This window comes from Pelobates fuscus, chromosome 3 (assembly GCF_036172605.1).
Source record: "Pelobates fuscus isolate aPelFus1 chromosome 3, aPelFus1.pri, whole genome shotgun sequence".
NCBI classification, from domain to species: Eukaryota; Metazoa; Chordata; class Amphibia; order Anura; family Pelobatidae; genus Pelobates; species Pelobates fuscus.
Window position 1 is genome coordinate 4,558,326 of NC_086319.1, and position 22,345 is coordinate 4,580,670.

A 22,345-nucleotide genomic window follows, 5' to 3' on the forward strand; every position below is an offset into this window, starting at 1 on the left:
AGTGTCTCCAGTAAGATGGCGGGGGGGGGGCTCTCCATGTACAGTCTATCAGTGTCTCCAGTAAGATAGCGGGGGGGGGGCTCTCCATGTACAGTCTATCAGTGTCTCCAGTAAGATGGCGGGGGGGGGGGCTCTCCATGTACAGTCTATCAGTGTCTCCAGTAAGATGGCGGGGGGGGGGCTCTCCATGTACAGTCTATCAGCGTCTCCAGTAAGATGGCGGGGGGGGGGGGGGGGCTCTCCATGTACAGTCTATCAGTGTCTCCAGTAAGATGGAGGGGGGGGGGCTCTCCATGTACAGTCTATCAGTGTCTCCAGTAAGATGGCGGGGGGGGGGGCTCTCCATGTACAGTCTCAGTGTCTCCAGTAAGATGGCGGGGGGGGGCTCTCCATGTACAGTCTATCAGTGTCTCCAGTAAGATGGCGGGGGGGGGGGGCTCTCCATGTACAGTCTATCAGTGTCTCCAGTAAGATGGCGGGGGGGGGGGCTCTCCATGTACAGTCTATCAGTGTCTCCAGTAAGATGGCGGGGGGGGGGCTCTCCATGTACAGTCTATCAGTGTCTCCAGTAAGATGGCGGGGGGGGGGCTCTCCATGTACAGTCTATCAGTGTCTCCAGTAAGATGGCGGGGGGGCTCTCCATGTACAGTCTATCAGCGTCTCCAGTAAGATGGCGGGGGGGGGGGCTCTCCATGTACAGTCTATCAGTGTCTCCAGTAAGATGGCGGGGGGGGCTCTCCATGTACAGTCTATCAGTGTCTCCAGTAAGATGGAGGGGGGGGGGGCTCTCCATGTACAGTCTATCAGTGTCTCCAGTAAGATGGCGGGGGGGGGGGGGGGCTCTCCATGTACAGTCTATCAGTGTCTCCAGTAAGATGGAGGGGGGGGGGCTCTCCATGTACAGTCTATCAGTGACTCCAGTAAGATGGCGGGGGGGGGGGGGCTCTCCATGTACAGTCTATCAGTGACTCCAGTAAGATGGCGGGGGGCGGGGGCTCTCCATGTACAGTCTATCAGCGTCTCCAGTAAGATGGCGGGGGGGGGGCTCTCCATGTACAGTCTATCAGTGTCTCCAGTAAGATGGCGGGGGGGGGGGGGGGCTCTCCATGTACAGTCTATCAGTGACTCCAGTAAGATGGAGGGGGGGGGGGCTCTCCATGTACAGTCTATCAGCGTCTCCAGTAAGATGGCGGGGGGGGGGCTCTCCATGTACAGTCTATCAGTGTCTCCAGTAAGATGGCGGGGGGGGGGGGGGGGGCTCTCCATGTACAGTCTATCAGTGACTCCAGTAAGATGGCGGGGGGGGGGGCTCTCCATGTACAGTCTATCAGTGTCTCCAGTAAGATGGAGGGGGGGGGGCTCTCCATGTACAGTCTATCAGTGTCTCCAGTAAGATGGCGGGGGGGGGGGGGCTCTCCATGTACAGTCTATCAGTGTCTCCAGTAAGATGGCGGGGGGGGGGGGGGGCTCTCCATGTACAGTCTATCAGTGTCTCCAGTAAGATGGCGGGGGGGGGGGCTCTCCATGTACAGTCTATCAGTGTCTCCAGTAAGATGGCGGGGGGGGGGGGGGCTCTCCATGTACAGTCTATCAGTGTCTCCAGTAAGATGGCGGCGGTTCCGGTTCATTCTCTGAGGTAGTTTGACCCTCACTTCTATCCATCCCCTTCATGTTCCCATAATTCCCTTCGAGTGCTTTCTTTCTGCCCAGTCCCCGCCCCGCTTCCCTTGCTTCAGCATGTAGCCCCGCCCAGTCCCCCGCCTTGTTTCCCTTGCTGCCCTGTAGCCCCGTCCCGTTTCCTTTGCTGCCCCTGTAGCCCCGCCCAGTCTTCGGGCCGTTTTCTATGTAGCCCCGCCCCGTTTTCCTTTGCTGCCCTGTAGCTCCGCCCCGTTTCCCCTAACTGCCTCTGTAGCCCCGCCTATTCTCCGCCCTGTAGCCTCGCCCCGTTTCCCATGCTGCCCCTGTAGCCCCGCCCAGTCCCCGCCCCCTCAGACCGATCCCAGCCATGGCCGCCGCTAGCTCCGATCCCGCTGCCGCCTCTGCCGGGTGTCCGCGCCCCGTGTCCCCCGAGGAGGAGGAGGAGGAGGAGGGGGAGAGCAGCGGGGGGGAGTCGGACAGCCTGCGGGGCCCCTCCGGGAGCAGCACGGGGGCCAGCTCGGGGACGGATGACGGATATTGCAGCGGCAGCAAGAGCGGGCGGAGCCTGGAGGGAGAACCGCTCAGCCGGATGGACTCCGAGGACAGGTAACCGGGCCCCCAGGGGCCACAAGATGGACTGACGGGGGGCTCCCAGGGGCCACAAGATGGACTGACGAGGGCGGCTCCTAGGGGCCACAGCCCGTACTGACGGGGGGGCTCCCCGGGGCCACAAGATGGTCTGACAGGGGGCTCCCAGGGGCCACAAGATGGACTGACGGGGGGCTCCCAGGGGCCACAAGATGGACTGACGGGGGGCTCCCAGGGGCCACAAGATGGACTGACGAGGGCGGCTCCTAGGGGCCACAGCCCGTACTGACGGGGGGGCTCCCCGGGGCCACAAGATGGTCTGACAGGGGGCTCCCAGGGGCCACAAGATGGACTGACGGGGGGCTCCCAGGGGCCACAAGATGGACTGACGGGGGGGATCCCAGGGGCCACAAGATGGACTGCCGTGGGGGCTCCCAGGGGCCACAAGATGGACTGACGGGGGGCTCCCAGGGGCCACAAGATGGACTGACGGGGGGGATCCCAGGGGCCACAAGATGGACTGCCGTGGGGGCTCCCAGGGGCCACAAGATGGACTGACGGGGGTCTCCCAGGGGCCACAAGATGGACTGACGGGGGGGCTCCCAGGGGCCACAAGATGGACTGACGGGGGGGCTCCCAGGGGCCACAAGATGGACTGACGGGGGGGCTCCCAGGGGCCACAAGATGGACTGACGGGGGGGGGGGCTCCCAGGGGCCACAAGATGGTCTGACAGGGGGCTCCCAGGGGCCACAAGATGGACTGACGGGGGGATCCCAGGGGCCACAAGATGGACTGACGTGGGGATCCCAGGGGCCACAAGATGGACTGACGAGGGGGATCCCAGGGGCCACAAGATGGACTGCCGGGGGGCTCCCAGGGGCCACAAGATGGACTGCCGGGGGGGCTCCCAGGGGCCACAAGATGTACTGCCGGGGGGGCTCCCAGGGGCCACAAGATGGACTGCCGGGGGGCTCCCAGGGGCCACAAGATGGACTGACGGGGGGGCTCCCAGGGGCCACAAGATGGACTGACGGGGGGGCTCCCAGGGGCCACAAGATGGACTGACGGGGGGGCTCCCAGGGGCCACAAGATGGACTGACGGGGGGGCTCCCAGGGGCCACAAGATGGACTGACGGGGGGGCTCACAGGGGCCACAAGATGGACTGACGGGGGGGCTCACAGGGGCCACAAGATGGACTGACGGGGGGGCTCACAGGGGCCACAAGATGGACTGACGGGGGGGCTCACAGGGGCCACAAGATGGACTGACGGGGGGGCTCACAGGGGCCACAAGATGGACTGACGGGGGGGCTCACAGGGGCCACAAGATGGACTGACGGGGGGGCTCACAGGGGCCACAAGATGGACTGACGGGGGGGCTCCCAGGGGCCACAAGATGGACTGACGGGGGGGCTCCCAGGGGCCACAAGATGGACTGACGGGGGGCTCCCAGGGGCCACAAGATGGACTGACGGGGGGGCTCCCAGGGGCCACAAGATGGACTGACGGGGGGGCTCCCAGGGGCCACAAGATGGACTGACGGGGGGGCTCCCAGGGGCCACAAGATGGACTGACGGGGGGCTCCCAGGGGCCACAAGATGGACTGACGGGGGGCTCCCAGGGGCCACAAGATGGACTGACGGGGGCTCCCAGGGGCCACAAGATGGATTGACGGGGATGGCCCCCCAGGGTCCACAAGATGGACTGATGAGGGGGCTCCCAGGGGCCATAAAGCTCCTTTCCTTAACAAACCTTAGAGCAGACTTTCTTTGTATCTTGTGTCAGTAAAGCTACTCCAGCCAGTGGTTATGGTTATAGCAAAACGTATCGTGGTGGTCACATGGGACGCAGACTGGGATTGGCTGACAGAGGGGATAATTCCCCGAGCGGTTATATCACTGGTGGCCCTGGTGGCTGTCGGTTGAATTGTTCTGGTTTCTACTTCCTGTGTGTGTAGACGGTAATACACCCCAAGTCACCCCGAATACAAGCCGGTCGGAATAGTCAGATTAGGCTTGTTTTCAGCTTCTGTTGGAATAAGTGGGAGCTGGTGGCTTGTTCCCAATTTCTTGGTGCGGTTATGTAGGGGGGCTGGCACTTTGTCCCCCATTTCTTGGTGCGGTTATGTAGGGGGGCTGGCACTTTGTCCCCCATTTCTTGGTGCGGTTATGTAGGGGGGCTGGCACTTTGTCCCCCCTTTCTTGGTGCGGTTATATAGGGGGGCTGGCACTTTGTCCCCCCTTTCTTGGTGCGGTTATATAGGGGGGCTGGCACTTTGTCCCCCATTTCTTGGTGCGGTTATATAGGGGGGCTGGCACTTTGTCCCCCATTTACATTGCGCTTGCAGGATTTCTGGGTTAGGATAGATTAGGAGAAAACCTATTTACATTCTTTTTCCCTTCAGATTAGAGGCAGTGCATGACAACAGGGATTTCTAATCTGGAGGGAAAATAGCAGGCAATCCCACAACACATTTTTAGAACCTCCCCCAAATCTTTTTTGGCATAATAAAGTGCCCCCTACATACAAGCTCCCCAATTATTTGCCTGCGTCCGGCAGTAGAGGTAGTCAGGCTTACCCTTTGTTGCTTTCCGTGAAGCAAGGGGTGGGAGCTGCGACTTGGGAGACACTGCTTCGTGCCGGGAAGTCGGGATGGCCAGGTGTTAAGCATGCTACAGGTTCCTGACAGGTGGAACGCACGTCGGGCGCCTGTGTTCCACAGATATTTCTACACTTCATCTTATTCTGCGCCAGGTAAGGCGAAGATGCGCATGTGCATACATGCTGGGAGGTCCTGGCGGTGTAACGCACGTACAGGTTACGATGCGATCCACCATGGAATCACAGCAGCCATGCGCTGTGCGATCTCAACATTTCATGCGCCAGACTATTTATTTACCGTATTTTGGTTTTCCGGAAGCTATATAACGAGCAACTACCTGTTTGCAAGGTGCACTCAGAATCTGTTGCAAGTGTGTTCTTACCTGCCCTCCAGCACACTTTGAGGCCATTGAGATAAAAACTTTTGCTTTTATCTTACGCGTTTCCAGTCTCATTATTCCTTCGTTAGATTATTAAAAACATAAAAATAATTCCCTTTCCTTTTCTCTACAATATGTCAAATACTGAGGCTGCGGAGAAATCTTCAGAGAAAAGGAAATATACTTCAAAATCGAAACATTTTGTTTGTTGGTCATGTTTCCAAGCCGTGCCTGATCTGCACTAATTGTGCTAACGAAGCTTCAGATGTCAGAGAGGTTATCATTCTTACTCTATTTACAACAAGCGTTTATTGACATGCAGTCTGCATAGGCCTCTGCTTCCCATGAGACATCGGTAAAAGCACCTTCTAAGAAGGCAGAGAACACGGGAGTTCTAGGATTCGAGCACTGATACCTCCTTTTCAAGATCCGTAGAAGATCGTTCTAGTGATTCTTCTGATGAGTTTTGTTTTCCACAATCATTTATTGGAAAACGTGTTAAAGTACAGATGCTGATGGGTGATCAGGAAAAAATTAAGAGTAAAGGGGAAATATCGAAACGCTTCCTTTTCATCCACAATTAAAAGATTTTATTTTGAGGTACTAGAAACTTCCAGAAAAACCTTTTCATATCAAAGCACTTCAAAACTCTTTTTTTCTTTCTTCCATTAAAGAGGAAGCTGAGTGCATATTAGAGAATATACCAGCGGTAGACGTCCCACTCCCAATTGCTCAATGGGATTTCCATTGGTTTAAAAGATGCAATGAAAAAACGTATAGACTTCTTTTAAGAAGTTGTTTGTATCCTCAGCATCTCAATGTAAAGCTCTGATTGCAGGAACTTCAGTGGCCAAGGCACAGACGCTATCGCCAGACGCGGTAGAGTTCAAAGAAGATCCATGTGCAATTACTTCCAAACATGAAGATGGCATCAGATTTTTTTTTTAGTTGAATCTTCAGCAGAAAGCCTGAAAATCTTGTCCAAATCTATAGGTCTAGCTACGGTGGCAAGAAGAGCAGTCTGGTTGAGAAGCAGGTCAGCAGATAAAGCTCCCAAAAATTCCATGTGTGACAATCTTTTTGAATAAGGCAGGCTGATGATCTGTTGAAGTAGTTAATGGAAGGCAAAAAATGCATTGCCTGAAGAAACCAGTAAATAATGTTGGAATAAAAAATTGTTTAGGGACAGATCTACTTACAGTGGCTCCTTTTGGAGAAACATGTACAGAAGTCAACAAAAAAGCCATTTGATTACAGAAGAAAAGAAAAATTCTCAGACAAAAAGAATAGAAATTTATGATGCCATACCTATAGACGGAAGACTCAAGCACTTTTTGGCAAAATGGCAATAGACTACATCAGACAGATGGGTGCCATCTGTAATCAAAAATGGGTACCACTTAGAACTAGCAGGTATCCCAAGAAGAAAATGCTTTCGTTCAGCAGTCCACCCTGCTACAGCAGAAAAAGCCCTGAGGAGAGAGGTATCAAAGTTGCATAAAAAAGTCATAGAAACCATCCAGATAGAAGACAGGTTCTTTGGCACCTATTCAAGAATCTTTGTCATGAAACCAGAAGGTACATTTAGACCTATTGTACATCTCAAAAACATAAAATTAATCATAAAAAATAAGTTTCGTATGGAAACGATAAGTTCGACCACTCTCATTATCCAACATGGAAATTGGCTAATTTCTAGACTTGAAGGACGCATACTTGCACATTCCTGTAGCAGAAAAGAGCAAGAGGATTCCTAAGGTTCGCCACGGATGGTAGATAAACTTGGAACAATCTGAATTGGTTCCTACCCAAAGGATACAGTTTCTGGGTCTATTTATCGATTCAGTCAAAATGACTATCTTTCTTCCAGAAGAAAATTTTTCAGACTATACAGAAACTCAGAAACATTTTTGCTCCATAAGAGAGGCAATAAGTTTGGGCCTTTTCACAGCCTCTATACTGGCAGTAAATTTGGGCAAAGGCCAGAATGAGACTTTTTTTCAAAGGAATATAAGTAACCCTTTGGAACAGACATAAAATCTAGACTCCAGACAGTCTAATGAAACCTAAGTCTCTCGCTGAAGAGTTTCCAGGGGTGGACCTTGTCACGTTCCCTTCAGATAGGCCTTTCTTTTCAAATGAAGTTGTTCAAGATTATAACAGATACCTCAAGTTACGGCTGCGGTGCTCACATGGAAGAAAAGACGAAACTAGGAATATAGACTTTACAAGATTTGAAAAATCATCAAATTACAAGAAACTGAAAGCTATTTGGCTGGCTCTTATCGCATTCCAAAAGAAGATCCAAGGTCAGCATGTCCAGATCGTGACGGACAATTAAACAGCAGTAGCATACATCAACAAGCATTTGGAAAATCTATGCTCACAGTTCATGCTATGGTTCGAATTACACCTTTTAATATCACCGGTGCAGTGTGAATTTTGGCGACAAACATTTTTGAGATTTTGGCAACCAAAACTAAAACAATTCAAATGTGTAAAATACGACTAAAACTAAATTGAAATTTGCCACCAAAATTAACACTGCACCGGTGCACATAAAAGGAGAGTACAACATCCTAACAGACAGGAGCATTTAAAACAAGCAGATTGGTCTTTTTCTACACCGATCTTCAGGCAACTAGCAGAAAAATTTGGTTCTCCAGAAATAGACCTTTTGGCTTCAAGGGGAAACAGGAAAACAAAAAGTTTTGCTTCATTTAACACACCAGACCGGCCAGAGGTAATAGATTCACTTTCTGTTCCATGGAACTTCAACCTAGCATACGTTTTTCCTCCAGTTCTCAGGATTCTACAGAAGATCAGGATGGAAGAAGTAAGGATAATTCTGCATTGGTGGCCAAGAAGAAGTTGGTTCTTCATGCTCCTAAATGTACCCAACTATTATATTGGAAACTTCCTCTGTCAGTGTATATGCTAGAACACTCCATGGTATCTCTTCAGACTCTACCGAAATTCAACCTGACTGCCTGGTTTCTGAATACCAAATATTGACAAAGGTTATTGATATTTTGATGTCTGCAAAGAAAGATTCCACGTCCAAGATTTATTCCAGAATTTGGTGTTTTAGGATCAAGTGAAAACCCCTTTATCTGCTTCCATTCCGAACATCCTGATTCTTACAACTGAGCGTTGCAAACCGATTTAAACCTGTCACACTCAAGGTCCAAGTTTCTGCCACCAGTTTCTTCTCGTTTTGAATATTCTAGTTTCCAGAATTTTGTCACGTTTGGTTCCAAACATTTTGAGACTTCTCCACCGTGGGATGTTAATAAAGTTTTAACAGCTATATGCGATTCTCCTTTTGAACCATTAGAAAAGGCATCTCTCAAGATTCCTACTTTCAAAACTTTATTTTTGGTGGCAATTACCTCGGCAAAACAATTGAACCGTGAACCGTGAACCGAACAGCCGCACGAACCAGAGACCACCCGGGTGCTTGTTTAGTCCAATTGATACTTTGTGGCAATTTCCACTGCAATGTTCTAGTCGTTTGTCTGGGTGACCGGATTTCGTATCAACGACCATGAGGTGGCGGCCATCTTGTTCCCGCGAACGCAGGCAGCGGTGTTTGGGTATAAATCTCACAGAACTAAAATTGAACACAGAAACTCCTGAACACCGCTAGACTTCCATCATCGCCTGCGTTCGGTTATATCCCACTTAGAAAGGCACTGTGTGGTGGAAACATTCCCATGAACAAGGGGAACAGGCTACACAAGTAATTTATGGATTCCTTTTGGTGTTTTATGTACTTTTGTGCTCCCGAAAGAGACTGACCTAACTGTTTTGGGCATTGGACCATGTGCACGGTTGGTCAAAAATGTGACTTCCATGAAAATCTCGAACCTCTGAACTGATCTGGGTGATTTTTGGATATCAGGAGATATGATGTTTGTGGGGTTTTCATGTGTTTTGGGGGCGTTTTGTTTTTATTTTTGTTATATTGTATGTTCTTGTACTTGATTTAATTTTATGTTTTGTGTGCTCAGGTAAATATCTCTCAGGCACAGGGGAGTGTGTGGAATGTTTGCTTGTAACTAGTTCCCTCTCAGGTCCAGGGGGAATGCCCCTGTAATATAATTTGGGAAACCCCTTGCATGGGGAGTTACATAAAAGGCCGTGTGTGGTTCCCATTAAACACATTCGTTTAATCCCTTCATGAAGTCTAGGCTCATGTTTGGGGGATTGGAGAGCTCTACTCACTACTCTGCTGGAAACAGGAGAGCTTTAAATAATCAGTATAGTGTCATGAAAACAAAGCTGTTTTCCTGACATTATAGTGCCCTGAGGGTGCCCCCACCCTCAGTGTCCCCCTCCTGTGGCGCTGAAGGGGTTAAAACCCCTTCTGCCACTTACCTTAATCCAGCGCCGGGCTCCCTCGGCGCTGGTGACCTCTACTCCCCGTCCGACGTCACTGGAGCCGAATGCGCATGGGCGGCAAGTGCCCCGTGTGCATTCAAAGTGTCCATAGGAAAGCATTTCTTAATGCTTTCCTATGGATGCTCTGCGTGATGGAGACGAAATTAGCCCCCAGCGTCACAGATGCGCCTCTAGTGGCTGTCCGGAAGACAGCCACTAGAGGCTGGATTAACCCCAAATGTAAACATAGTTTCTCTGAAACTGTTATGTTTACGTGTGAAGGGTTAAAACCGGAGGGACCTGGCACCTAGACCACTTCATTGAGCTGAAGTGGTCTGGGTGACTATAGTGTCCTTATCACTGCAGCACTTGGGATTCAGGAAACTACTAACTCATATACTCAGCCGGAGTATAGGGGATCCGTTACAGTGTCTATGTTCTATCAAACCTGTCTTATCTACACATGTCGCTTTAACCCCTGTATCACAACTCAACTTTGAATTCTATGTATCGTCTTGCTCAGAAATGCTTCAGACTTGAGGAAGAGAGGTTCTCCCGAAAGCTTGCCATTAAAAAATTGTTAGTTCAATAAAAAAGGTATTACAAGATACGACTTTTATCTGCTTTATACATCTACATCACTGGACTAATACGGCTACTGTATATCTATCTCTATATGTGTGTGTGTGTGTGTGTTGGAACCAGGAAACCCAGATTTGAATCTGTCAGACCACCTTACCAGTAAGTGTCCCCGGACAAGTCATTTTATTAGTTAGGGCCAGAAATATTTGGATACTGACACAAGATTGGTTATTTTGGCTGTTTACCAAAATAAATTAAAAGTTAAATAAGGAATATGGACTTAAAGTGTAGTCCCTCAGCTTTAATTTGAGGATATTCACATCCAAATTGGAGGAAGGGTTTAAGAAATCAGATCTTTACTATATAGCCCCTCTTTTTCAAGGGACCAAAAGTAATTGGACATGTGACTCATAAGCTGTTTGATGGACAGGTGTGGGCTATTCTTTCCTTTGTTACGGTTTAATCAAGTAAACAAGTAAAGATTTGGAGTTGATTCCAGGTGTGTCATTCGCATTTCGAAGCTGTTGCTGTGAACCCACAACATGCGGTCAAGGGAGCTCTCAGTGCAAGTGAAACAGGCCATCCTTAGGGTGCAAAAAACATAAAATACATCAGAGAGCAGGAATTTTAGGAGTGGCCAAATCAACACCGAGAAAAAAAAAAATAACTCACTGGTGAGCTCTGCAACACAAAAAGGTCGGAACGTCCACAGAAAACAACCGTGGTGGATGATCGTAGGATCCTTTCCATGGTAAAGGAAAAACCCCTTCACAACATCCAGCCAAGTGAAGAACACTCTCCAGGAGATAGACATATCACTATGCAAGTCTACCATAAAGACTTCACGAGAGCAAATACAGAGGGTCCACCACAAGGTGCAAACCATTCATAGACCTCAAGAATAGAAAGGCCAGATAAGAAATTGCCAAAAAAACATATAAAACAGTCAGCCCAGTTCTGGAACAGAATTCTTTGGACAGATGAAACGAAGATCAACCTGTAGCAGAATGATGGGAAGCTAAAAAATATGGAGAAGGCTTGGAACGGCTCATGATCTGAAGCCTATCACATCTGTAAAACATGGTGGAGGCAGTGCGATGGCATGGGCATCAGGGATGTATTTACCATAAGGCATTTCCCGGGGGAGGGTGGGGCACCAAAAATGCCACCCCAAGCTCCCAGACAAATGCCTTGCTTGCCTGGTGTTCTGGGGCTGTCCACCTTACTGTGAGTGAGTGTAGCTGTCAGTGTGTGTCTGAGTGAGAATGGGTGTGCCTATGTGTGTGTATGTCATTTTATGTGTGCCTGTCAGTGAGTGGGTGTGTCAGTGAAAGTGGGTGTGTTGGTTACACAGTGTGTGCTTATGACTGTATGTGTGTGCCAATGACTGTATCTGTCAGTGAGTGTATATGAGTGCATGTATCAATGAGGGCATGTGTCTGTCAGTCAAAAAAGTGGCCTTGGCACGAATTGGGGGGTCAAATTTAGATTTTGAGGGTGTCCGAATTTAGTTGTGCGTAGGGCAGCACAAATCCAAAATACACCACTGATGGGCATGCATGGCTTCCGATGGCACTGGGTAACTAGTGTTTATTGATCATGTGACAGAAGCAGCCGGATGAATCCCGACATGTATCGAGATATATTGTATGCTCAGATCCAGACAAATTCAGCAAAGTTGATTGGACTGTGCTTCACTTTACATACGGACAATGACTCAAAACGTACTGTGAAAGCAATCCAGGATTTTTTTACGACAAACAAGTGGAATATTCTACAATAGCAGAGTCAATCACCTGATCTCAACTCGATCAAGCATGCACTTACTAAAGACAAAACAATGCAGAAAGACCCACGAACAAACAAACAACAACTGAAGACAGATGCAGTAAAGATCTGGCAAAACATCACAGAGGAGGAAACCAGCATTTGGTGATGTCCATGCGTTCCAGACTTCAAGCAGTCATTGCCTGCAAAGGATTCTCCACAAAGTATTAAAAATAAACATTTTATTTATGTTAATTTGTTTAATTTTATTTGAGCCCCTTTAATAAGGGGACAGTGTATGAAAATGGTTACAATACCTAAATGTTTCATACATTATTTGTTCAACCCCTTGAATTAAAGCTGGCAGTCTGCACTTCAATTGCATCTCGGTTGTTTCATTCCAAATCCGTTAAGGTGGTGTACACAGCCAATATTATGAAAATTGTGTCAGTGTCCAAATATTTCCAGACCTAACTAAATATCTCCTTTCTATAATTGTACAGCGCTGTGAAATATTTTGGTGCTAAATAGATGCTAATTGTGGCAGAACTACTACTCATTTGTATTTTTTCCCCCCACATATTTCATGTTTTACAATTTTTCTGTTCGGGAGTACTTCATACGAACAAAGTCCATTCGCTTCCCGAATGGGGACCATCCTGTACCCCATTAGAATGTTCACACCAGTACCCTAAGTGCGAAACCACAAGGGAAGTAATTAATCAATGCTTCCCCCGGGTGGCCACCATTTTGTAGAACCGTACACGTGGCAGACAAAAGAATGGTGGCCATCTTGTCTCCCGAACGTGGGCAAGTGGTATTTGGTCATCAAGTCACTGGAACTCTTTTTGGCTATGCACTCGCGTGAACTTAGACCACTGCCCGTTCTGTTTCCCGACCACCTACATGAACGACGTTCGTGAGGTAGGAACTACAGAACAGGGGGAGCATTTGTATCGCGAATTGAAACAATTCCCTTGCTTTGTGTTCGCACAGGAACCTCACAAACGGAGACCGGCCAGAGCACCTATTTTCCTGGAACTGTTTTGGGCTTTCGCCTCGTGGTCAAAATTTTACCTTTATGGCATTCCCGTTTCACCGAAACGATCTGAGTGATCTTTGGATATGTTGTACACTCAGATTGGAGCTATCAGGGAATGTACTTTTTGTGTGGTTCCTAAGTATGGTGGTGGAACTTTTGGGGTACTAAATATTTTGTTGGATTTTCTGTACCAGAGAGATAATGAGATTAGATACTTTTTCTCACTCAATTATCTCTCCGGCAGAGAGGATCCTGGGATTGAAACCCCTGTTTTTTTGTATTGTAAGCCTCATGTAGGGGACTGGGCATAAAAGTCGTGTGTGTTCCAATAAATCTCAGTTGACTTCCAGGACTATGTTTTGTCTGGTTACTGGGGGAATGGATGTCTGCTTGTGTGAATGGTTCCAGAGTGGCTGCAGAAAGGTAATAGCAGAGGTAACCAGTCGGGTTTCCTGTGGTCCGCTACACTAATAAGTAAATTTGTGGGTTTTGGCAACCTTTTCACTAGGGATCGATTTTCTAGAGCCGATAATCTGTGAACTTTCAGGCCGATAGCCGATAACTTACCGATATTCTGTACATTTACCATTTTGAAAAAGTAAACTATTTCTAAAAATAAATGCACAAAATATACATGCCACATGTAGTGGATGCAGTGTGTTCAGACAGGGGAGCTGTGTGTTTGTGTGTGTAGTGGATGCAGTGTGTATTTGTGTAGTGTATGTGTATATATAGTGAATGCAGAGTGTTTGTTTAGTGAATGTAGTGAGTATAGTGAATGCAGTGTGTGTGTAGTGAGTATAGTGAATGCAGTGTGTATAGTGAATGCAGTGTGTATAGTGAATGCAGTGTGTATAGTGAATGCAGTGAGTATAGTGAATGCAGTGTGTGTGTGTAGTGAGTATAGTGAATGCAGTGTGTGTGTAGTGAGTATAGTGAATGCAGTGTGTGTGTGTAGTGAGTATAGTGAATGCAGTGTGTGTGTAGTGAGTATAGTGAATGCAGTGTGTGTGTGTGTAGTGAGTATAGTGAATGCAGTGTGTGTGTGTGTAGTGAGTATAGTGAATGCAGTGTGTGTGTGTGTAGTGAGTATAGTGAATGCAGTGTGTGTGTAGTGAGTATAGTGAATGCAGTGTGTGTGTAGTGAGTATAGTGAATGCAGTGTGTGTGTGTAGTGAGTATAGTGAATGCAGTGTGTGTGTGTAGTGAGTATAGTGAATGCAGTGTGTTTGTGTGTAGTGAGTATAGTGAATGCAGTGTGTGTGTCTGTGTAGTGTGTATATATATAATGAATGCAGATGTAATTTGTATAAAATGGGGGAGGGGGGCATTTTTTTTATTTAATATTTTTTTTTATTCCAACCTCCCTGCTTGTTACCTGGCCAGGGAGGGGGCATATAGCTGTGGCATGTACTGAGCAGTGGGGGCCCGCAGCAAACTCATACTTCCCTTCAGCTCCCCTGTGTAAATCTCGCGGCCAGCGTGGGGCGCGGAGCTTTGCCATGGTAACCTGTGGCAACGCTCTGACGGCCGCAGGAGATTTATACAGGGGAGCTGCTGGGAAGGTAAGTAAGAGCTTGCTGCGGGCCCCTCCAGGACCGCCGGCTTGTCATGGGCCCGGTGGTCGTGGTATGTATTATCGTCAATATCGTATCTCTATTGGCCGATATTGCCGAAATCCCGAATATCGCCCGATAATATCGGTAAAACTGATAATCGGTCGTTCCCTACTTTTCCCAAATTGTAACAATTGAGCTTAAATTCATTTGACTAATTTGAACTTTGTAAGAAACAAAAACCTCTAATTGTACGAATTCTACGCACATCATGGTCTCCCTAACTAACTAACTAATTTAACGTGTCTGGACGTGGGATGTAGGCTTCTGATTATATTGAGAACTTCCTTCCTTTTTTTTTTTTTTTTTAATTTTTCTTTATTTAATAAAGAGAGGTTTATCAACGTACATTATTAAAGCAATTAAACACCGAGTTTTTCCTGTGGACACGTAACGTAAAAATGTGAAAATAGCTCGGCATAAATCTCATCCTCTGTCACCTTTTCAATTTTTGATGTGATAAAAAATATTCTTTGAAAGCTCCATCTGGCTGTGTGAGTAATTGGCCTGAGGGGAGTTGTGCAATCGTGATGCAATATCCACGCAGCCGTGGGAACTCTGCACCAGAGGTGCTTATTATACGTTCTTTAAACATGTGAATCTCGCATTTTGCTGTGTGGGCTAATATCAGCCATATATTCATTATATATTCGGAGACATTTCACATTAATTCTGCTCTCCCAATGCATCCAATGGGATTTAGGTCTTTTTCTGAATTCAGTTTATTTTATGACGTTGTTTGGTGTGAAATAGTAGGTGTTTTTATTTTTATTTTTTTGCAGACCGCTTCAATAACTTGGATTATTGGAGTTTATTTGCCTGGTGGGATTTTCTTCAATCCCCCCTGAGCAGCGCTGGCCAGCAGGAGAAAGTTTTCAGGCTCTGAGTTCATGGAGCGATATACCAAGGCTTGTACACCCAGAATGCTCTTTGCTATTCTATATGACGCTAATGTTATGGAGTGTGAGTGTAGTAATTGCGTCTGTCTCCAGTTCTTGTCTTTCCGTCTTGCAGGGAGACTGCGCATTTGGCCTTCACTACTCTGAAGATGGGCGGAGAGTGGTGTGCACTAGGAGACGCCAGGTTGCACAATCTTATTGTAAATGGTGGCGTACTTAGGTAAACGGCTGCAAGGTAGTTTTAGAAGTGGGGTTTTCTTCATCACACTTTAACTGATGAAACAAATCTCCTCACTTGGTAAGTACAAGCAGAATGAACAGGGTAAGTAGCTTTACACTGTTCATTGTGTGTACGAGATGTATTCACCGACTGGCACATTGCGTTAACCCTTGTTATAAGTATCCCTAGAGAGGGACTCTCTGTAACTACTATCACTACACGCAGTTGAAATAGACTGGTGCATATTGGATTGCGCAATGCGGCCGCTGTAAATTACTGGTGGTAGTGTCTGCACTGCTCACTAATCATGTATATATTAATGGTGATCCATGCATTGTTGAAGCATTTAGCCAATGGGGCTTTAGTGAGATATCTTAGAAGGTAGATCCCCATTATGGATTTATGGATGTTCTTTGTATGACGCACTGTGTTTATGTACAGCACGGCTCTCTGGTGTTGCCCGATTAGTACATTGTTGCCCTTTGGGTTAATAAACATGTGGCGCTGATAAGGAACATCTGCTGCTGTGATAACGCCATGGTAAGTGTTGTAGGCGTACGCCCTGACACAATTACTGTTACAGTTTATAACTTGCAAGGTGGAGCTTTAAACGTGGTTTGGATTGAAGAATGGCTACCATGGAGAAGAGTGAGATATGGTACAGATAGATAGCTTTGGGGGTCCCTAGTGCAGCTCTGTTTTGAAGCTGCCGGGTTCAGCTGATTTGATGTGAAATGGTAAATACTACCAGAAATTCTGTGTCTGGGAATAATGCAAGCTGAAAAAGGTCTTATTAGGAAGGATGAGTGAATTCTAGGTGTGAACGTACGGACGGGCATCGTGTCCTTGTAAAGGGATTAATCTCAGAACGTACAAATAGCGCCTGCTTCAAGCTCCTCGCAACCTGCTTAGTGTTCTTTAAACTCTACCCGCTGTTGTCACATTATTTGCTCCTCCCTCTGTGATGCAAGCTCAATGCTCCTGGTAACAATGTGCAAACTAATGTCAAATACAGACCTAGATATACTGGTTTACAATGTTTCATATATTTAAGAAAAATCTCCTTTGAGTTTAAAGGTACATAGTGCCAGGATTGGCTACTTTGACGGCAATATGGTGAGGTTTTAATCCTGACGTGCATGAAATTCTCCTTCAGCAATCACAAAAAGTTGTGAATTTTATTTTGTATTAACTTTATCTGTGAATAAAGTGTGGTGGTTTTGCCAACCTCCTGCTCGCAGCGCTGGGACTAACCTCCATTCTCTGTGTTTTATGCGCAGTATAAGTAGTACGCTGATGGACGTGGACAGCACAATATCCAGCGGGCGTTCAACTCCCGCCATGATACTCTGCCATGGGCTGCCTGCCTCTTCCAGTAAAAGCATTTCCTACAACTGCCTCTGGGACCAGTGTCAGACCTGTTTCTCCTCCAGCCCCGACCTTGCAGAACACATCCGATCCATTCACGTGGACGGGCAACGCGGTGGGGTAAGTTACTGCATGTTATAGATGTGTTTACTGTAACTCATTAGGATATGTAGAAAAGCGCTGTCTAATTGTTAAGTCACTTACACACCATATAAACATCAAGCTGCATATACATATCTACAATTAAGGGTACAATGCGCTTAAACCCCCCAAAAAGCAATTCAGTGCATCAAAACACCCCAAAGTTTGTCACTTACACTTAATAAGCCTAATACAAACCACAAAAAATAGGTACAGCGCAGACAATGATAGCAGTTGCCTCCTGTAGAGTAAAAACCGGTATGACCTGAAGAAATATCATGGTACAGTATGTATGTAGAGAGGAGAATCAAGGAGAGGGTGTTGGAAAAACTTGCAATCTCTAGAGCCAGTAAGTCGTCTTTAAACTATGGAGGTAGGTGTTAAACAGAAGCTTGTAGTTACACCTTGCTTCAGGTAAGTGTAGGTCCCAAGGAAAGCTGGCTGGTAACAGCAGGAACCAAAATAACATTTATTAGGAAGTCACGTAAAGCCTAAAGCACAACACGTTTCAACTGTTAGTCTTCTTCAGGTGAAAATGTACATTTAAAACCATATATGGTATATATCCTTCCTACTAACCCTAATTGGAAACCCATCCAAATAACATTTATAGAGGAAAGTCTTTATTCCATATATGGAAACGGGAAGTAAGCCGTTCACAATATGGAAAATATTTGAATGTTTTGGAGATGTATGTCATTGCCTGTCCCAAGATGGCGTCACGCTCATCGTTAATTATTGAGAAATCTTTTTCACCCAATTTGGAGATCCCGCCTCCTACCACCTCTACCAACATGGAGGTGCATACACATATGTTCCTCCTTAGGTCCGTTCGAAAACTTTCCCGAAACTTGGAACCGACGTGGCTAAATACCTGCAAGTCCAGGCTTCACGTGTCACTTCTGCTTTAATGTCCTACAACAATAGAGGTGATGTGAACACATGATGTCCGTGTCTCCGTAAATAAGTGTCACTTCTGGTTCGGTGGGGTACAGTCCTTAAAGGGACCCTATATAGCCACCAGAACAACTACAGCTTAATGTACGGTATTCAGCTTATTGTATAGTATACAGCTTAATGTACGGTATTCAGCTTATTGTATAGTGTACAGCTTAATGTACGGTATTCAGCTTATTGTATAGTGTACAGCTTAATGCACGGTATTCAGCTTATTGTATAGTATACAGCTTAATGTACGGTATTCAGCTTATTGTATAGTATACAGCTTAATGTACGGTATTCAGCTTATTGTATAGTATACAGCTTAATGTACGGTATTCAGCTTATTGTATAGTATACAGCTTAATGTACGGTATTCAGCTTATTGTGTAGTATTCAGCTTATTGTGTAGTATACAGCTTAATGTACGGTATTCAGCTTATTGTATAGTATACAGCTTAATGTACGGTATTCAGCTTATTGTATAGTATACAGCTTAATGTACGGTATTCAGCTTATTGTATAGTATACAGCTTAATGTACGGTATTCAGCTTATTGTATAGTATACAGCTTAATGTACGGTATTCAGCTTATTGTATAGTATACAGCTTAATGTACGGTATTCAGCTTATTGTATGGTATTCAGCTTAATGTACGGTATTCAGCTTATTGTATAGTATACAGCTTAATGTACGGTATTCAGCTTATTGTATAGTATACAGCTTAATGTACGGTATACAGCTTAATGTACGGTATACAGCTTAATGTACGGTATACAGCTTAATGTACGGTATACAGCTTAATGTACGGTATACAGCTTAATGTACGGTATACAGCTTAATGTACGGTTTACAGCTTAATGTACGGTTTACAGCTTAATGTACGGTATACAGCTTATTGTACGGTATACAGCTTAATGTATGGTATACAGCTTAATGTACCGTATTCAGCTTATTGTATAGTATACAGCTTAATGTACGGTATACAGCTTAATGTACGGTATACAGCTTAATGTACGGTATTCAGCTTATTGTACAGTATACAGCTTAATGTACGGTATACAGCTTATTGTATAGTATACAGCTTAATGTACGGTATACAGCTTATTGTATAGTATACAGCTTAATGTACGGTATTCAGCTTATTGTATAGTATACAGCTTAATGTACGGTATTCAGCTTATTGTATAGTATACAGCTTAATGTACGGTATACAGCTTATTGTATAGTATACAGCTTAATGTACGGTATACAGCTTATTGTATAGTATACAGCTTAATGTACGGTATTCAGCTTATTGTATAGTATACAGCTTAATGTACGGTATTCAGCTTATTGTATAGTATACAGCTTAATGTACGGTATTCAGCTTATTGTATAGTATACAGCTTAATGTAGTTGCTCTGGTGAGTATACTAGCTCCCTTGGCTAAAAATCTGCAATTTTGATGTCACCAAGGAGGTGACGCTGCCACGCACCTGCAGAACATGTGGCAATCTGCACCTAAAATCGTTGGTTCTTTTGGTGCGCCACTCACAATGTCAGAGAAACTATCAATTTTTGAGTTTTTCTGGAAGAAGCTTGAGCATCGTGCACAGCAACTGACACCTGCTGGGAGAGCTCAGAGAGGAGGTGGAGGAAGACCGAAGAGACACCAACCGGGCACAGCTACCATCATACTCTACTGTTGCAATTTGCCCTCTGAGGCTGAGAGCCATTTGGGGTTCGACACCCCCCCCCCCCCCCCCATACGCCACCCACGTCTGCGAAGGACCACTCGGCGCCTCAAAGTGGAAACAGAGATCCTTCCGCAGTCCCCCATCGGAGAAGGACTGCCTCAGAGAGACAGTCTGTGAAATTGTGTTGCAAGCTTTCAGATGAGCATGGGGCTGGAGAGGCGCCTCACCTGGTCTCCTCTGCACGGCTCCCTTGGGACTAAAGGATATATCTGTCACTCACCCCGCGCCTCCATACAGCGTGACCGCATCCAATCGATGCGGTCACGCTGTTAAAAATAATACAAACTTTCCTAAGGCAAGTCAACTTGCCATTCAGCACTCTCGTGCAGTGATCCCTGACCGGTGTGGCGTTCTAATGCATGCTGGCCGCTGCGGTCCCAAGCAACTATGTAGCCCCGCCTCCGTCCTCAACAAAGATGGTGCCGTGTGACGTAACCCAGATGACGCGCACGCACGTTTTGGGGTCAAAGGCTATGTACAACCAATCATAGCATTAGGAGGGTTATTTAAAATCAAAATAGCATTTGGTCAGTGCCCTGTCATGGTTTCCACTAGCTGGTTAACAGAGAGTATGTTCCTATTCTCGTTTTTTTTGGTATTTGACTTTGGCTTGTATTTTGACTTCCCCGTATTTCTGGTATCCTTGACTTCTGGCTTGATTCCTCGTTGTGTCTCTTTCTGTGTCCCTGACCTCGACTAGTATTTTGACCATTCTGTATTTACGTTCATTGATGTTCATTGTGTATTACATAGTTCTGCGTGTTGGGTCATATAGTAATTGTTACTATCTAACCAAAACAGCTGACCAAGTGTTTCTGTTTCTGTTAGTGAAGACATTTATTTTTTCTTTCTTGGATGCTTACAGCCTTCATTAGGCTATTATTTATATATCATGTTTCCTATACACATCCTACACTAAGTTTTACATCAAATCCCAAAAAAGGTTCTGTTTTATTAATTTATGGGTTAGGAAAGGTTAGGACTGTGAGGCATTCGTTACGGTCTACCTGGAATTCTCTCTTCTTTTTTTGCCATATCTCGGGACTGAGTTGGGGTACACGCATTAAGCCCAGTGTCGGCTATAATAGTACTTGTGTTATACTTGACATACTCCTGGACTAAGATTATCCTTTCCTGATCTTAATCGCTATGTCTAACTTGCCTCCTGGTTCAGCTAATGTTTTAGAAATCTGTTTCTTGCCTGAATATATTCCACCATAAAATGAGTGCTGTTCTGCCACACCTCTATCCTATATGTATTCTGAACTGCCGGCTGTAGGGGCATTGTGGGCTTGTCTGTAATTATATTTATGCACTGCAAAAACAAATAACCTTAAAAAAAAAAAAAAAAAAAAAACTTTCCTTGGGACCTACACTTACCTGAAGCAAGGTGTAACTACAAGCTTCTGTTTAACACCTACCTCCATAGTTTAAAGCAGACTTACTGGCTCTAGAGATTGCAAGTTTTTCCAACACCCTCTCCTTGATTCTCCTCTCTACATACATACTGTACCATGATATTTCTTTGTCATACCGGTTTTTACTCTACAGGAGGCAACTACTATCATTGTGCTTTTTTTTACCTTTATGTGGTTTGTATCAAGCTGCATATAATTATTAATTTCTAACCTTTATTAATTAAAATTGAGGTTTCTTTGGAGGTATATGAAGTTTTGGCTTGTGATCACTCTAGCTGTAGTATTTGCAGATCTTACAATCCTTCACCTTCACCTTCACCCTCAGCCCAGACTTGGCAATCTGCGCCAGCACATTCTTTATTCCGCGCGTGCACACAGCTGTCCAGTCACATCACTCGGGGCCTTTGTGTATTTTCGTTCCTTTCATTGTCGTAGACTCTATGCACACCCCTCGTGCCCATCACAATCGTTCTTTTCACTGCTGTCCATTACATACAGTTTGTCCTTCACTTGCTTTCTTTGTTTTTGGTGAAGGTGTTCGTGTGCTTCTGGAAGGGATGTAAAGTCTATAACACGCCATCCACGAGTCAGAGCTGGCTGCAGAGACACATGTTAACACACAGCGGCGATAAACCCTTTAAGGTGATGTATTCTCTAGATCCCTACTTAATGGGCGATGATTTTCACGATGAGTTGTCAAATTAAAGGCCATTCCGTGTGACCCAAGCAGGTCAATGAATGAGATATTAACTCTTCCGGTTTCATTTATAACGTGTTGACAGAGTGATATATTGTATAAACAGGCAAGATAGTTTGGATGGTTAATGTGCCAGCTATGTAAAACCTGTTTACATTTCCAAGGTAAAGGCTCTATTCCCGACAGGATCAACACAGCTTTATGGCACTGAGTGCAGTGAATGTCTGGCGGTGTCTGTGTTCCAGGGGGCGATATGGCACTGAGTGCAGTGAATGTCTGGCGGTGTCTGTGTTCCAGGGGGCGATATGGCACTGAGTGGAATAAAT

The 22,345-nt window shown here is 46.0% G+C and overlaps 1 protein-coding gene across 1 annotated transcript in view; it reads left to right on the plus strand.

Moving 5' to 3' along the window:
* Positions 1–1,986: 1,986 nt before the first annotated feature.
* The window catches only part of AEBP2 (AE binding protein 2), a 42,355-nt gene continuing 21,996 nt past the window's right edge, over positions 1,987–22,345 (plus strand). The window contains exons 1-3 of the mRNA XM_063446632.1: positions 1,987–2,244; positions 16,998–17,205; positions 21,857–21,964. Coding sequence (XP_063302702.1) covers positions 2,006–2,244; positions 16,998–17,205; positions 21,857–21,964 — 555 coding nt within the window. The 5' untranslated portion in view covers positions 1,987–2,005. The remainder of the gene's footprint in view (positions 2,245–16,997; positions 17,206–21,856; positions 21,965–22,345) is intronic.